Source organism: Meleagris gallopavo, chromosome 6 (genome assembly GCF_905368555.1).
Source record: "Meleagris gallopavo chromosome 6, MGAL_WU_HG_1.1, whole genome shotgun sequence".
Classification (NCBI taxonomy): Eukaryota; Metazoa; Chordata; class Aves; order Galliformes; family Phasianidae; genus Meleagris; species Meleagris gallopavo.
Genome location: NC_139409.1, coordinates 47,671,081 through 47,686,053, shown reverse-complemented (window position 1 = coordinate 47,686,053; position 14,973 = coordinate 47,671,081). Strand labels below are relative to the sequence as shown.

The 14,973-nt window shown below is 39.8% G+C and overlaps 1 protein-coding gene across 13 annotated transcripts in view; it reads right to left on the bottom strand.

The window, feature by feature from the left end:
• PDE1C (phosphodiesterase 1C) overlaps window positions 1-14,973 on the bottom strand; it is a 343,427-nt gene that overhangs the window by 41,886 nt on the left and 286,568 nt on the right. For all 13 annotated transcript variants that reach the window (XM_085226619.1, XM_085226620.1, XM_085226622.1 and 10 more), the window contains 4 exons: window positions 14,027-14,155; window positions 8,278-8,379; window positions 6,913-7,033; window positions 4,253-4,334 (listed from right to left, as the gene is read on the bottom strand). In XM_085226619.1, the coding sequence (XP_085082745.1) occupies window positions 4,253-4,334; window positions 6,913-7,033; window positions 8,278-8,379; window positions 14,027-14,155 (434 nt within the window). The remainder of the gene's footprint in view (window positions 1-4,252; window positions 4,335-6,912; window positions 7,034-8,277; window positions 8,380-14,026; window positions 14,156-14,973) is intronic.

Genomic DNA, 14,973 nt, shown 5'->3' with positions numbered 1-14,973 from the left:
ATGCATACCTCATGGTAGTGACAGTGTTGAGAAATAGTGTTTTGTCGCTGAGAATGCACTCCATCAAATAGGGTTATTGTGCTCTTTGTATCTGTTTTGGTTTCCATGGAAATAAAGCGGAGGCATTACTTCCAGAGCAATCTGAGTAGCAATTATGTAATTTATACTATAATCCCAAACCACCCTTCAGTATTCTCTTTCTTCTTACCTAAAGACACTGTGATTTAAACTCAAAATAATTAACCCAGATTTAAAACTTATTAATGGTGTAGCTTAAGACCAATTCACCATCATCCTTCTTTTTGAAAAGAATGAGTGAAGTAAATATTTCTGTACCCCAGCGACTAGGAAGAAAAAAGATGATAAACTGAACTGATCACTAGCATTAGTAAGTTTTAAAACTAAGGTTCTTTGTTTGATATTTGTTTTAAAAAATATATTAGTTTTAATATTGAACAATTGATCTGTAAATTAAAGAAACAAGGGAATGAGACTTTATGTTGAGGAAATTTTTGCTTCATTTTTATAGAAAGAGTGCATGCTGGAAAGTCTTCTGTCCACATTTATGAAATCCCTTTGTTAATAAAAATGCCTGCCCGCTGTTTGTGGCATCTGCACTCAACTTTCAGCAGCAAACCAGCAACTACAAACAAGCCAAGCCACCAGAACAGGATTTCTAGGCTCTGTCCCTGGCAATATCAGTAGCACAATTTTATTTAACGAAGTATAGATGGTTTTGTTTGTTTATTTGTTTCATTTGTAGAAACTCACGGCTGCTCACTGCACGATTTGGAATTCAAAAGGAACTTGCTTCTGCAAAGAAATGCAGTAATTACTAACCCAGTGAACAGCCTGTTGAGACTGTTGATCAAATAAATAAATGAATAGGATCAGACTATTTCTCTGAGAATCTACCTTACAACTGTGAAAGCCTTGCCTCAGCAGAGAGGCAGAACATGTAAGACATTTTGATCTAACAAAGGAGGCGTTACAGACAGATAATGCCAATATACACAGCAGAGAAATGAAAACATGATGCCAGAAGCCAAGGATTATGGACAATGACCTATTAGTGTCAACGGATTACAAAACCGCACGAAAGAATACAGTGACAAATAGCATTTAATTAAATAAGGCTGCCTTTATGCACCGACAGAGTGCCGCTTTTATAAAGTGTAATTATCCTGGTGATGGTTTAATTCATCGTTAATTTTGCAGCAGCTTGACACAAATACATCCACATATAGAAGTTTCTTGGCTCTCCTGGCCTTCTGGAGTCAAAAAGCATGAAAGAGGAGGACAAGGCAAATTGGTTTCTAAGCACACTGAGCTTATCAGAGCTCAGAAGGACACGCAGGAAGCTCAGCTCCTCTTCCCTGTAAGGTGTGAGGGACATATTTGAAAGCTGCTAGAACCACCGTGAAAGATAAGTCCAAATGTGGCTTTTCCTCCATACCAGCCACAGAGAGGTCATCTTCTCCCATAGCAACAGGCATAGTCTGCACAGGAATCTTCAACATGGGTTTTAGCTCATACTGAAGCTCTTCAAGTTAGCTGTTGCTTCCCTCCAGTGAGCCACTGGCAAAATTTAAGTCTTCTCAGGGGTTGTGTTGTGCTGTATACACATACACACCTTTCTGGGGTACTGTTTCAGAGGGGTACAGTCTAGAAATTTGGCAGCCAGTTTGGGTTTGTTCAGGGCTTTTCAAGTTCAGATTGTTGCATGAACTGCCTAAGCTTGTAGAGCCAGAAAAATCTGGAATGAAGTCCAACTAAGGGAGTGGCTGCCTAACGAGAACAATGAAATAATTTTAAACAAGAAACAACTCTGAGCCACAGATGTGAATCTGTACTTTCCTAAGTTTGGGGATGTATTTGTTTTGTTCTTTGGCCAGCTCAGGAGGCAGCTGAGAAATTTCGTACTTCAAATTCTTCTCTTGATTGCTCTCCTTGAATACATTTGTTTTCTTCCTGCTTCTGGACTCAGTTCCCTTATACTGAGAGTCAGCATTATCTGTCTTTTCTTCTTCCATTTGGCACTCTGTTCTCCAGTCATGGATAGATAACATTTTTCACTAGCTTTGTGGGTATAAATATCTACCCATAAATCCACCTTTTCTTCTGAAGTTCTCTTTTTTTGCTTCTAGCCATCAGAACATGTCTACTTCAGTTAACTCCTCTTGACTTCTCCCCAGCTATCAAGCTCACTGTTTTCCCGTCCTATTTTTCTTTCACTAATTGGAGGAGATGTTTGGGTAGAGTGCACTCTCAGTAAATTCACAGATGACACAAAAATGGAGGGAGTGGCTGACTCATCAGAGGAATCGTGACAGGCTGAAGAGGTGAGCTGGCAAGAATCTCGTGAAGTCCTGCACCTCCTATCTAGCAGAATCATAGAATGACTTGAATTGAAAGGGTCCTCAGTGATCATCTAGTTCAATCCCCTCTGCCACAGGCAGGATTTCCAACTGCTAGATCAAGCAGTAAATCAGGTTGCCTGGTCTTGAATGCCTCCAGTGCATCCACAGTGCATCCACAACCTCTCTGGAAAGCATGTTCCAGCACCTCACCAATGTTTTCATTGAGAGGAAAAACTTACCCCTGACATCTGATCTAAATCTTCTCTCCTTTAGTTGAACACCATTCCCCTTTGTCCTATCACTATCTACACACGTAAAAAAATTCCCTCCTGTTTATAATCTCCCTTTAAACACAGGAAGGACACAATGAGGTCTTCCTGGAGTTTTCTCTGCTCCAGACTGAACAAGACAAGTTCCCTCAACCTTTCTTCATAAGAGAGGTGCTCCAGTCCTCTGGTCCTCCTCGTGGCCCTCCTCTGGACCCTCTCCAAAAGCTCCACATCTTTCCTGTGGATGATGAACAATTCCAGGCACCCAGCTGAGAAGCAGATCTGCAGAGAAGGACTGAGGGGTCCTGGCGACCACCCAGTTGAACATGAGTTAGCAATGTGCCCTTGCTATCGTGCCCAGTTCTGGGCCTCCCATTACAAGAGAAATGGGGATATACAGGAGAAGAGTCCAACACAGGGTCACCAAGATGGTCAAGGGACAGGAGTACCTCTGCTATGAGCTGGGACCACTCAGTTTGGAGAAGACTCAGGAGAGATTTTTAAAAAGCCTATGAACAACTGAAGGGAGACTGCAAAGAGGACAGAATCAGGCTCATTTCAGTGGTGCCCAGTGCAAGGACAGGAGGCTCACAGTGGAAAACAAAAGGTTAGATCAGAACATCAGAAAGCACTTTTTAACTGTGCAGGTGATGGAGCACTGGAATAGGATGCCCAGAGAGGTTTTGAAGTCCCTCCTCAAAAATCACCTAGATGTGGTCCTGGGAAACCTGCTCTTGATGTTCCTGCCCGAACAGAGGTTGGACCAGATGGACCCAGATGGCTCCTTCCCATCTCAGCCATTCTGCAACCCCGTGATTTTGCAAGAGAGAGAGAAAGTGCTATTAGTGAGTCTGTAAAAAGATCTCTGCTTCTGAATGAATGAAGTTGAAAATGGTTTGCTATTTCTTTGGCTTCTGTGCAAAATATTGGTTGGCTTTGAGCACTGAGAGGGAAAGGGTGGGGAAAATAAGTGAAAAAACAAACAAACAAATGAAAAATACAACAGTTTTTGCCCAGGTCATCAAAAGGACTGACATTATGTTTCCATATCCTCTAAGAAAATTCACAACACAATGCCATGTGCACCTTATATCCAGTGCTCAGAAAACCACAAAATAATGTCATAACTGGGCACTGCAGTCAGTTCTGCAGTCACATCAGAAGTAACTCTACTGCAAGGAAACACCACCATAAATTTAATGGCGCCTCAGCTTTGAATTGTTGATCTGGAGAAAATACCACTGCACTTTATTACTTCTTCTCTATAACCTAGTTTCAAATAGTGAGAGATCACTGTAACCTCCGTGCCACAAGGAGAAATAAGTTTTATGGCTTCAAGTTGCATCAGGACAGATTCAGGTTGGGCATTAGGAAAAACTTCTCTGAAACAGTGGACAGGCTCTGGAATGGCTGCCTAAAAGGTGGTGGACTCACCATCCCTGGAGGTGTTCAAGGAACATTTAGATGTTGTACGGAGGGACATTTAGTGGGAAATATTGGTAACAGGTGGATGGTTGGACTGGATGATCTTGGAGGTCTTTTCCAACCTTGGTGATTCTATGATTCTGTGATTCTAAGTTTTGTTTTTAAGATGCTACTTACAGTGCACCAAAAGGGACATACCTATTTGAGACTGAGCAACCATAGTGGACTTGCGGTCACACAGTGGAGAGAAGGGAAGCCCTAGTTCAGCTTCTTTGTCACCCTGGAGAAAAAAAAAAAAAGAGAATAAATTAGAACAAGGCATTGAACTTTGATATCTTAGGTCAGTGCTGTAAAAGCAACCCATTTTACTTTCTTTAGCGAAGTAGGTTTTATATACGTGCATTTTTGTAAACACAGATTATTTACAGAGAATTTAATCTGTTTGGAGATTCTCTTTGGAGCTATCTGGAAAACTAAGAAGAACACCGTCCTTGGAACAAACCTTTCAAGAGAAAACGTCAGTATCGTGATTGATCCTTCAGGATTTACACTTGCTTGCATGCTTTTTTTCCTTTTATCTTTCTGATAAGGAATTCACAGGTCATGGCTGGCCACATACAGATTACATTTTTTGTCCAAAGGAAACACTGATACTGTTAACATTTTATGTAAGAGCTAAAGAACAAAGGTACAAACATGATTCCAGCCCTCACAACTGACAGTCCTTTCTTAACATCACAAGACGGTGTGGAAGATCAAGTGTTACAAAACCCATTTCTTCCAGTCATTTAAGCTGCATATTCACACCAAGCTTGCTTCAGTCACACTATTATAAATCGCTTGAGGCTGATAGGATACATAGGATGACAGCTGCAGTAATCCCCAGTGAGCATTCAAACTTAAACAGCCTGTTAAATGTACCAGAGAATCAATTCTTTAAATCAGCAACTCACTTTAACTGTGCTGAACTTCATGCCATTATTCTGACTAATGTCAAATGGAAGTCAAAATAGCCAGCAAACAAATTAGAGAAAAACTGTAGGCACAAGAATCACTGAACAGGTTTTTTCTTTGTTATTATTATAACATACATCAAAAGAAGGAAGAAGTCCTGTTAGAGGTTAGAGCTTTGGGTGAAACAACAGTTTTCTCCTGCTTTATGTTAAGAGTCTGATGTACAAATTTTAGGGTAAGCCAGAAACCAAACACAGAAATATTTTGAAGTAACCTTCTATTATCGTGTCTGCCACACCTCTCGGGAAAAGCACTTTTCAGTACCAGCTCTTATCTAATCATCACTTTTCTCTTACTCCTCGTGCCTCTTACAAACCCCAGCACTTAATTCTCTTTAGCACAGAGCCCCTAACAGCCTTCCTGACTGCTCAAAGACATACATGACTTTTAAGCTGTTCAGGCAGATCCTTTATGGATAGCTAAACTGCTAGGTAAAACATGCAAGATATTTCCTTTATGAGATCTTTATTCCAGCTGCTGAAAATCAATCAATAAAATTGTAAAATTGTATTCAAAAGCAGCATTAACATCTACAAACACGCGTAGTTCATGCGTGAGAGGGAGGGAGACCTGTGTCACATCACTGCAGAATTGGAAACCAAGAGCATTAGAAACCCATACTGATTCAGGTTAAGTGAGTCTTCGTGCTTCATAACATACACAACAAAAAATGTGGAAGAGCATCTGCACTTGAAGAGCATAAAGAAATAAATACCTAAACTGAAACCAGCCTACTTTCTTAGTCCCCTCTGGCTAGTGGCACTTCTCAGCTCAAACACAGAAAATAGTGCATGTTAATCTTCTGCTACCACGTAGGGAAGTATGTATTTATCCATCTACTAACTTGAATGAACAAGTCTACTTTTCATGGTAAACATAAGGTCTTTCCCAAAAAGGGAGTTAATACTTCATTGTAATTTAGAACTAGAATACAAGTTTAATGCAATGCTTTGCTTTATCTAGACATGGAGGCATTTGTCAATCAAAATTGAAGCATGATTTGTTGTTCAGCTGTCCTTGTGAAAACATAAAATTATTTTGCCTTCATTGCACATGTAAAGCAGATCCAAACCTGGCCTTTTTGTGTTCTTACAGTCAGCTAATCTTAATTCCCTCATCAATCTTTTAGGGTACACAGCAATGGTATATTTTATCAGATCTAGTATCCTTCTGAGCTATAAGAGAATAAGCATGTCCAGTGGCAGACTCTTCTCTAAAATGCATGTGAAAATCTTCCTCATTACATGAGTCCTCTGTGTGGTAACACAGAGATAGATGCAGGCACGATTTTCCTGCTTCCACCCAGTAAACCCATTCTTGCTTTGAAAAACAAACTTAAGGATTCATTTCAAAGCAAATCTTTGCAAGGTCCTTATTAAGAAGGGATTCCCACAATGCCTTTAAAGCAGATGTCATTCAAAAAACTGGTTAAAAATTGGTAAGGATAATGGACTTCTTTATGTCTACTCCAAAAATATAGGTACAGCTTTATAACATGTAACTACCTAAATGTGTTTTCTATGGTTTATTAGCTAAGCAGACATCATATATTCTATCTTTTTCAAGTTAGAAAGAAATACTGATTCCATAAAAATAGTTAGCCTGGCTTAGCAAGCCACATTAGAACTTCTCCTATGCAGGTAATATTTCTATCTATAGGCAGTGTATCAGACACTGCCTCTCCAAGAGACCTGATAGGCAGTGCTACTGTACCAGACAAAAAAGCTTCCTATCATTTAGGATGCTCTTGAGAAAATTAGAGAAGAAAGAAAATACACATTCACATTTTCTTACTTGCCCAATCCTCTGTGCTGCCAAAACACAGAAGAATTCTCCAGCTTTACCTGTCTGAAGAACTCCTCTAGCAGAGACATGGTCCAGCGGTGATGGAGGTCCCAGGCCTTGGCTGGATGACTGATATCTGCTGTATGCAACAACAGTGATAAGGCTTTCGGCTTGTCAATTCTGAAAATCCAAAGGATCAAACAAGTTAATCGCCTGCACTTGCAGTGGAGAATGACAAAAATCTTACTTACAAAGGGAAATAAGGCCAGAGTCTTTGGCCAGGATATTAATGGAGTATTTCTGTGTTCATAAAACCTGACAACCGTGAAAGGTTGACTAATTTCTCCAACATACACCACTCCTATTGTAACAAAGACATTAAGAAGTATAAAGAGAAACTTTGCTCAGCTTTGATGAGCTCCTTTCCAGGCTCACTTCTTTGTGCAATCAGACTGAAGAGTCACTATGCTCCCTATTTCATCTGTGCTGCATTTTATGCAGGTCAGAAGAGAGTTCATCTTACTGTAAGTAGTAAACAGGATCTGCTCTCAGGGATGGTGATGACTTTGCACAGTAAGTATGCTTCACTGTTAGGAAACTGGAGTGAAGCTGGCAATTTCTTAAGACTATAACCTGAGAGGCTAGCCCAAGAACTCAGTAAATACTGTTTGCTTGGGATGAGTAATTTTTCAGTTTTCAATTCCAGCTTTTGACTGCCCAAAATAGTTGGAAGAGCTGTAGCTTCAGAGAGGACCAAGTGGTGAGCCACACTCTGATCTGATACAGATATAATTCTAAAGGGTGCTGGACAGATCTGTGTCTGGAGTGAAAAAAAGAGAGGACCATCACTAAGAATAGCATTACGAGAACTTTGTGGAGAAGGCTGTGGACAAAATATTACAACTTCTACTGGTGTACTGTGGAAAAAAAAAAAAAAGGCCTTCTCCATAATGCTCCATCTGTTCTTTTCCAGCCTCCCCTTGATGCATCTCAGATTGTTTTCGTCTTTCCCCTTGTTATGGAGCAGGCCCCTTGCCATGGTGGCTGCTGCTACCATCTGCAGAAAGACAATGCCTTGATTGTGTTTTGTAGATCCCTGAGTCCTACTCAGTTGGTAGAAGTTATTCAGTTGGATCATGTCCTTGATGTTACCCTCATATACGAAGGAAAATGACTAGGGAAGCTTACCCCAACACAGTGACCTTTGCAAGCTTTGGTCCACCAACACAGAATGGAGATGTGTGTGTAGGTAGTGCTTGTCCACTCTTAAGTGAATTCACTCAAAATTCAACAGCAGAAAAAGAATTGAGGTGCACATCAAGGAGAGTGAGAGCCTCTGGAGAGGTGCTTTTGAAGTTAACCATAATGGCAAAGCACAAGCTGAAATGAAGCTCCTCAGTGCACAGTGCTGTGAAGTGACTCACCCTTCTGGCTGCTGCAGAGCATTCTTCATGGCTTTGATTTGCTGGAAGTGACAGGACATATCGGTGGCTAACACCATCTCAATCACCAGAGCTCTGAACTCCCTTTTGAATGGCATCACGATGAGAGAAGCAAGGAGAAAAACACAAAAACCAGCTTCAGACACACTCCAGCTTCTCTTGTTATCTGCACATTTACTAACAGCATTCCTGATTTCTTATGTCACTCTTTCAGGTTGAGGGAGAAAGATTAATGATTTTCTACAAACAAAACAGTGGAAGGGCTGCAAATGAAGCCATGTGGCTTCATTTGTGAAGAGTATCATTATCAGTACACTTCCCTTCTCACTTAAGAACAAATCTTTTGAATTTATTTCTTTATAAAGCATTCTTAGAATAAAGCAAACAGACTTTTTAAAGATTTGGCATGAATCAGGTGAATTTCTGAACTTGTATTTCTATCCAGTTAACTAAAACTGGTCAAAACCTTTACTGAAAGTTTAGCTGTATTATTAAGGAAAAAAGAACATGTTGAAAAACAACATGTTAAAAAGCATCTCCTAGTAAATATAATGTATCTATACATTCAAAAGTTCTGAGAACTACTTCCCTGACATTGCTCATTCAAACTATTCCTGCACAAATTTTTGTTAAACAAACTTTTCAGGATCTTAGGAATTCCTTTGAAGATAGTGTGGATGTCCTGGAAATTTTAAAATATCAGAACTCTTTGATCTAGCATACAATATAAATTTCTTTTTTCTTTCTTCAATTCAGCTGCTCATGGCTTAATAGAATAGCCCAAGGTTAGCTTACCAGCTAAGGATTTGGGATATTCAGAAATGGATCAGTTTTCATTCAAAAATAAAAGTTACCATTCTTTTCATGAATCCTTCATGAAGAAGACAGTCTATTTTGGGCATGTCTCTCCTGCCTTTAGTGGCTGTACTCAAGTTCTAGCCCCAGGCCACCCACTGCTTAGAGACCCAAAACCTCGGTGCCTACTCAATCCCATGGGTGTCACACAACATGCCCCCCCAAGAGTTCTGCACACACATTAAAATTGCATCAGTTGTCCTCACTCTCCCCACAGCAAACCTACCTCCTCCTCATCACCCTCAAGTACAAGCACTTGCAACAGCAATCAGAGAAATTACAGAGTGGTTGGAAACAAGCTTAATTAAATTATTTTTGCTGGTCCTGGTCAGTTCCCTGGTCTGGTACATTCTCAGCAACAAAAATCTCTCTGTTAATACAAAGGAGAGGAGAAACTGCTTCTTTTAGCAAAAGTGCTGGCAAATGGCAGCTTAAAACATTTGTGGAACAAGGGCGGGAATCCCAAGAACTGGAGAGCAAGTCAATGTACTCTAAGCCAGAGACAAAGCAAAAGCCAGAGTGGATGACAGAAAATGTGGGCTGAAATGCAAGTTTAACATAATGCAGCCAAGAGTACAACAACAAAGTCATAATTTAATGGGAAAACCAACAGATTCCTGATGAACACACGCATCTATCATGTCTGTACTTTTCCACAACGCTATTAGAAACTTCTGTGCTCCAGAGAAATTTGAAAATACTTTAAATAGTGCTTTTGCAAGCAGCCCAATAAATCAGAGCAATATGCATTAAAATCGAGTGGTCTAAATAGTTAATCTCGATACAAGACTCAAAAGTTTGTGGTAACGAAACTACAATCATGTGAAAGTGCTCACTATTAGGATATTAAGGACCTGGGAGTGGGTTTTCTTGCCTGTCCCCTCAACTGAAGATCCCTTGTGGACGCAAAGTCTGTTTTACAGATCCAGCTGTGGTGCTTGTCTGACTAATTGGGGATTTTAATAGTTCTAATTACATTTTCAGATGTTTTATCTCATGGCAGATAAACATTTCCCCAAGGCCAGAAGCCAGCAGCCACGGAGACACCATTCTCACATCTATAACCTATCCCTAAGAAAAAGTACTAAGTTAGAGTTTATCATCAAATCTGATAACTTTCCCATGTCCTTTAACAGCCCTGCAGAATTAGGGAAAGCTACAATTAGATGGAGAGAGCGGTGCCAGGAAAAGCAATTTGGAGAAGAGGAAAACCTGGAGTGAATTTCCCGTGTCATTGCTGCTACACAAATGTCCTGCAGGTGATGCCCATGAAAACATGGTATCTGGCACAGTTCTGTCATCAAGAACAGTTGCATGGTATCTGTACTACTGACTGCTGAGTTAGACAAGACTCTGGATGACTTTGCATCTAAATTCTTCCAAGTCTTGCACTGATCTCCATTTGGCAAACATCCGTATTTGCTCTTAAGAATAACTACTACATGCCTTTACCTTTTTTGACTCAAAGAACATGATGTCATTTTATTGGACATTTTGCTGGATGCGTCTTTGCTCCATATTAGTGTTCACCTCAGAGACACATTCCAGCAAAAGGCTCCCATCTCCATGCATACGAGGGAAAAGGACAGGAAAATGACTGCTTTAGATCACCTAATCCCTATGCTAAAGAATAGGTAAGATCTCCTGTAGTGAGATATTTCACCCAGTTTACGTAATATAAGCCTTTATTCCCAGGAAAATTAATGGAAGAAGGAAAAATGCTACCTTCAAGGAAGCATTTTCAATGGCTGACACACACTAAAGGTGTAATATTCAGAATAAGCATGCATCCATCCTGAATACAGAGAAAAAAATTTACAAGAAAAGTTTGTGATTATGCAGCCACGTATCTGCTATTACATACAAAAGAAGACTTTGACTAAAGTTGTCTTCGTTTAGAACCATTCCAGGTTTCTCACTGCAGACTCTAAAGGAATAACACTGATTGACAAAGAGGACTCAAAATTATCTGAGGAAAAAAAGCCCAAGCAGCTTTACTGACACAATCAGTTTTGCATGAAAGGTCACTTCCTAAAGCTGCACTCTGATTCAGAGTTTCAGAGTTAAACATTTTCCAGATGCATTTTTAATCTGGTACTTGACAGTAAAGGGCTTGCACTAAGTATACTCTATTTCAATAAACTACATGGAAATTATTAGCAATGAACTACAGAGCCAGAAAATACATCTTTAGTCATATCTTGGAAAGCATCTGTTCACTTTGCAGTTTGCTTTCTTAAATCATTGTGATCTGTTCTTCATACAGTTTCTTCCTTTACTTGCTAATGACTTGCACAAATGGGATTCATCAAATGAGGCAACTCACTTTCAAATATTTAACAAGGAGAGTAAAACAGTTTAAGTCCTAGTAAGCATTCATCTTTCCTCTTCACTGTAGCAAAAGAAATCTCTTTCAGTCTCATCAGCTTCCCCTAAAAAACCTATATGCATTTCTAGAGCTAGCTATCACAGCTAGAACAATCTCCTGTATTTCCTTCCTGTGAATACAGTCCTGAACTAGATGACCAAACAACACAAAACTGATGAAATCCACATATATATCACAGAATCATAGGATGGCCTGGGTTGAAAAGGACCACAATGATCATCCAGTTCCAACCCCCTGCTATGTGCAGGGTCACCAACCACCAGCCCAGGCTGCCCAGAGCCACATCCAGCCTGGCCTTGAATGCCTCCAGGGATGGGGCATCCACAACCTCCTTGGGCAACCTGTTCCAGTGCCTCACCACCCTCTGGGTGAAAAACTTCCTCCTAATATCCAACCTAAACCTCCTCTGTCTCAGTTTAAATCCATTCCCCCTTGTCCTATCACCATCCACCCTCACAAACAGACGTTCCCCCTCCTGTTTATATGCTCCCTTCAAGGCCACAATGAGGTCTCCCTGGAGCCTTCTCTTCTCCAAGCTAAACAAGCCCAGTTCCCTCAACCTTCTCCATATATGTAGGATTGTGTGATGAACTGATCATCAGGTCTTCTCTTATTAATAATGTCAAAACGAAATGAGAGCTTAGGTCAAAACAGCACTTACGAATTTGATTTCCAAGAGCTAGCATTTGGGCTTTTTGCTGAAAGAGATTAATCAAGTACATCTACAAAAATAATATTAGATCTGGACATGTTTTAACAGTTCTCCAAAGCATGCTTTCATGCTTTGACTCCTACTGATACTGAAAGTCCTATTTCTGAGTACCAGTCTGAGAAACTGTGTGTTTCCTGTTCTTTTTTTTTTCCTCAGCATCTGAGATCCTGATGAAGTTAGCTGATGTTTCCAGTGCCTTCCAAATGTTTGCCTATGGGATTTCAAATTGGTAGTCAAAAGCAAAGACACATGAGAATCGCCATTTTGGCGCTAGAGCACGTTAAAATAATGATTTTTATCCTGCAGCTGCTGCTTGATCAGCAGCTATGAAATAATACAGCCCTACTTGAGAGGAAAAATAAGCAATCTGAACAGCTCAGTATTTTTATTCAGGCAGATACAATAATTCATAAAAAGGAGAAGTGATAATCTTTGAAACCTCCAGTCCAAACATAGACCTCAACAGAACACACATTTTGACACAAAGGAATTAACAAGAAACATCTGAACTTAGTTTTCATCCAACCACAAACAGCTTAAAGCCCCAAAGCAGACTGCTTTCCTGAAGACAGCATTCCTGCAATGAAGCATTCTCAAGCAGCTGCTCCACTGATCCTTATGAACAGTGGCCCTAGGGCTGCCACTTCTAATCGGATAGTTCCTTGTGTTTCCCCTACCAATGCAAAAGGAAGCAGCAATTTGCTGCCAGTATTGTACAAGGCATTACCAATCGTAACTAAAATAAATAAACAAATAAATAAATAGGTTTTTACCACCTCAATCCAGTTCATATTTCTTGTCATGCTGAGACTATATGGGCAGGCAGGATTTCTCAAGCTGCTGCCCCACAACACTCACACTGATTGAAACCAGCTGTTTAAGTTCCTAAAATGTATTTCCACTGTTCAGCTACAGGATTACATCACTGTCCACAAGTCAAATAAACAGGAAATGCAGGTGAAAGACATTACGAAGCACAGTCATTGGCCAGCATACTAGAAGCCAATCCCCAGAGCAAAGCTAATTTCCTGTAAGATGAACTGACAGCTCATTACTGTAGCAAATTTAGGTGCATGGGGGAAGCACTGTGCTGCATGTAACATCCTACAAGTCCCTCCTATACGAAGGACCACTGACCAGGATTTCTTTCTGTCTGGCAGACAGGGCTACTTTTAAGGTACTACTCCTTGGAGTTCAAAATCCCCTACAGAAAAAAAAAAGCCCTCATTAGTTTGAATTGTCTGCTATTAGAAAACAAGCTGTGGACTGATTTTAGCACATAAATCGTATGTTGCAGAGCTTATTTTAAATTATAGCTTCTTATATCACTTTGGCTTATATGGTACACTGATTTACAGTCCTTGGACTTGATTCTTATTTGCATTCCATCCCATATATAATTTCCAGGCAAGGAGAGTCAAAATAGATGAAGGGTATCTTTATGATTTTGCATGAACAAACAGCAATAGCAACCTACCTCTTCACTCATTTACAAACAGATGTGTACAAAAGGTGTTTCCATGAGATGCTGAAATTATGTGGGAGTCAAACTGTATATTATTATCCATTGCAACAAATTCCTAGTCTGACTACTATTTGAGGTGAAAACCAAATACAGAAATATGCAAGTCAACACTTTATAAAGCTTTTTTTTTTTCCCCTCTTAGCAGCAGAAATGCTAATGCACAATATACACTGATGCATATTGCTATTCAAACAAAAGCAATAACAGTCCGTGGTGACAGTGCAATATTCTGAAGCATGTTCATGTTTACCTCCAGTCGTCTTTTGAGAGATTAGATAAAATATTCATCTCTTCATCATCTTGTAAAAGACGATATGCTGCACTAACATGGTGATTTTCAAGCACAGACCGGTCATTATACAGAATGGCTGAGTCTGACCTAGGATTAAAAAGGAAACAAGGGAAGGTTATGTTTCTTCCTTATCTCAAGGATTGAAAAGCTTTTCTTTGCTCAGCTACAGAAGCTAGTTCCTATAGCACAGATATAAGTATTTTGAGAGTGCTTGTGATACTTTACTCATTGCTGTTAGTCATTAAAAGAAAACTAAAGATGAAAATTCACCACAAAATCTATTTCATCTGCTCAGACTCACCTAGTCTTACATTACACTAGAAAGGAATACTGAGAGCTTTCTAACTGAGAGAGATAATGTAAATGTAGGGCTGAATCACAAGGCTCCTTTCCAGTTCTTATGTATATTGCTCTGAAATTGAAGCTTGAGTGTAGCCAAACATGAAATAACGAGATGTGTTCTTGTACTGTTCCCAGAATAGTAAATAGGCTGTAAGCAAGACATAACTGAGCTGCTTTCAGTTATCTGTGCTCCTAGTTATGCTGTACAGAAGGGCAAATCCCAGTGGAATAGTACAAGACCAAAGGTACTTCACATCTTATTTTAGGCTCCATGTTATAGATCTGAAATTGCTGGATAGCTCAGTTGTTCTGAAGACTCGAAGTTAATGGCAAGAGAATGAGTACAATTCATTATAGTCCTCTCTCAGTCCTGCTTCCCAGTGAGCAATATAAATTTTTCTCCCTCAGCATTTTAGATCCTCTGTTGTTCAATGTCACAATCAATTCATTATAACTGAACTTTTCTAAAGCTATTTTCTACTTCGGAAATATAGCGGATCCCTAATTCTTGCATATAAGAAGCTGTAAGAAGGGGAGTCTGCCTTAACCTAGAACACAGACAA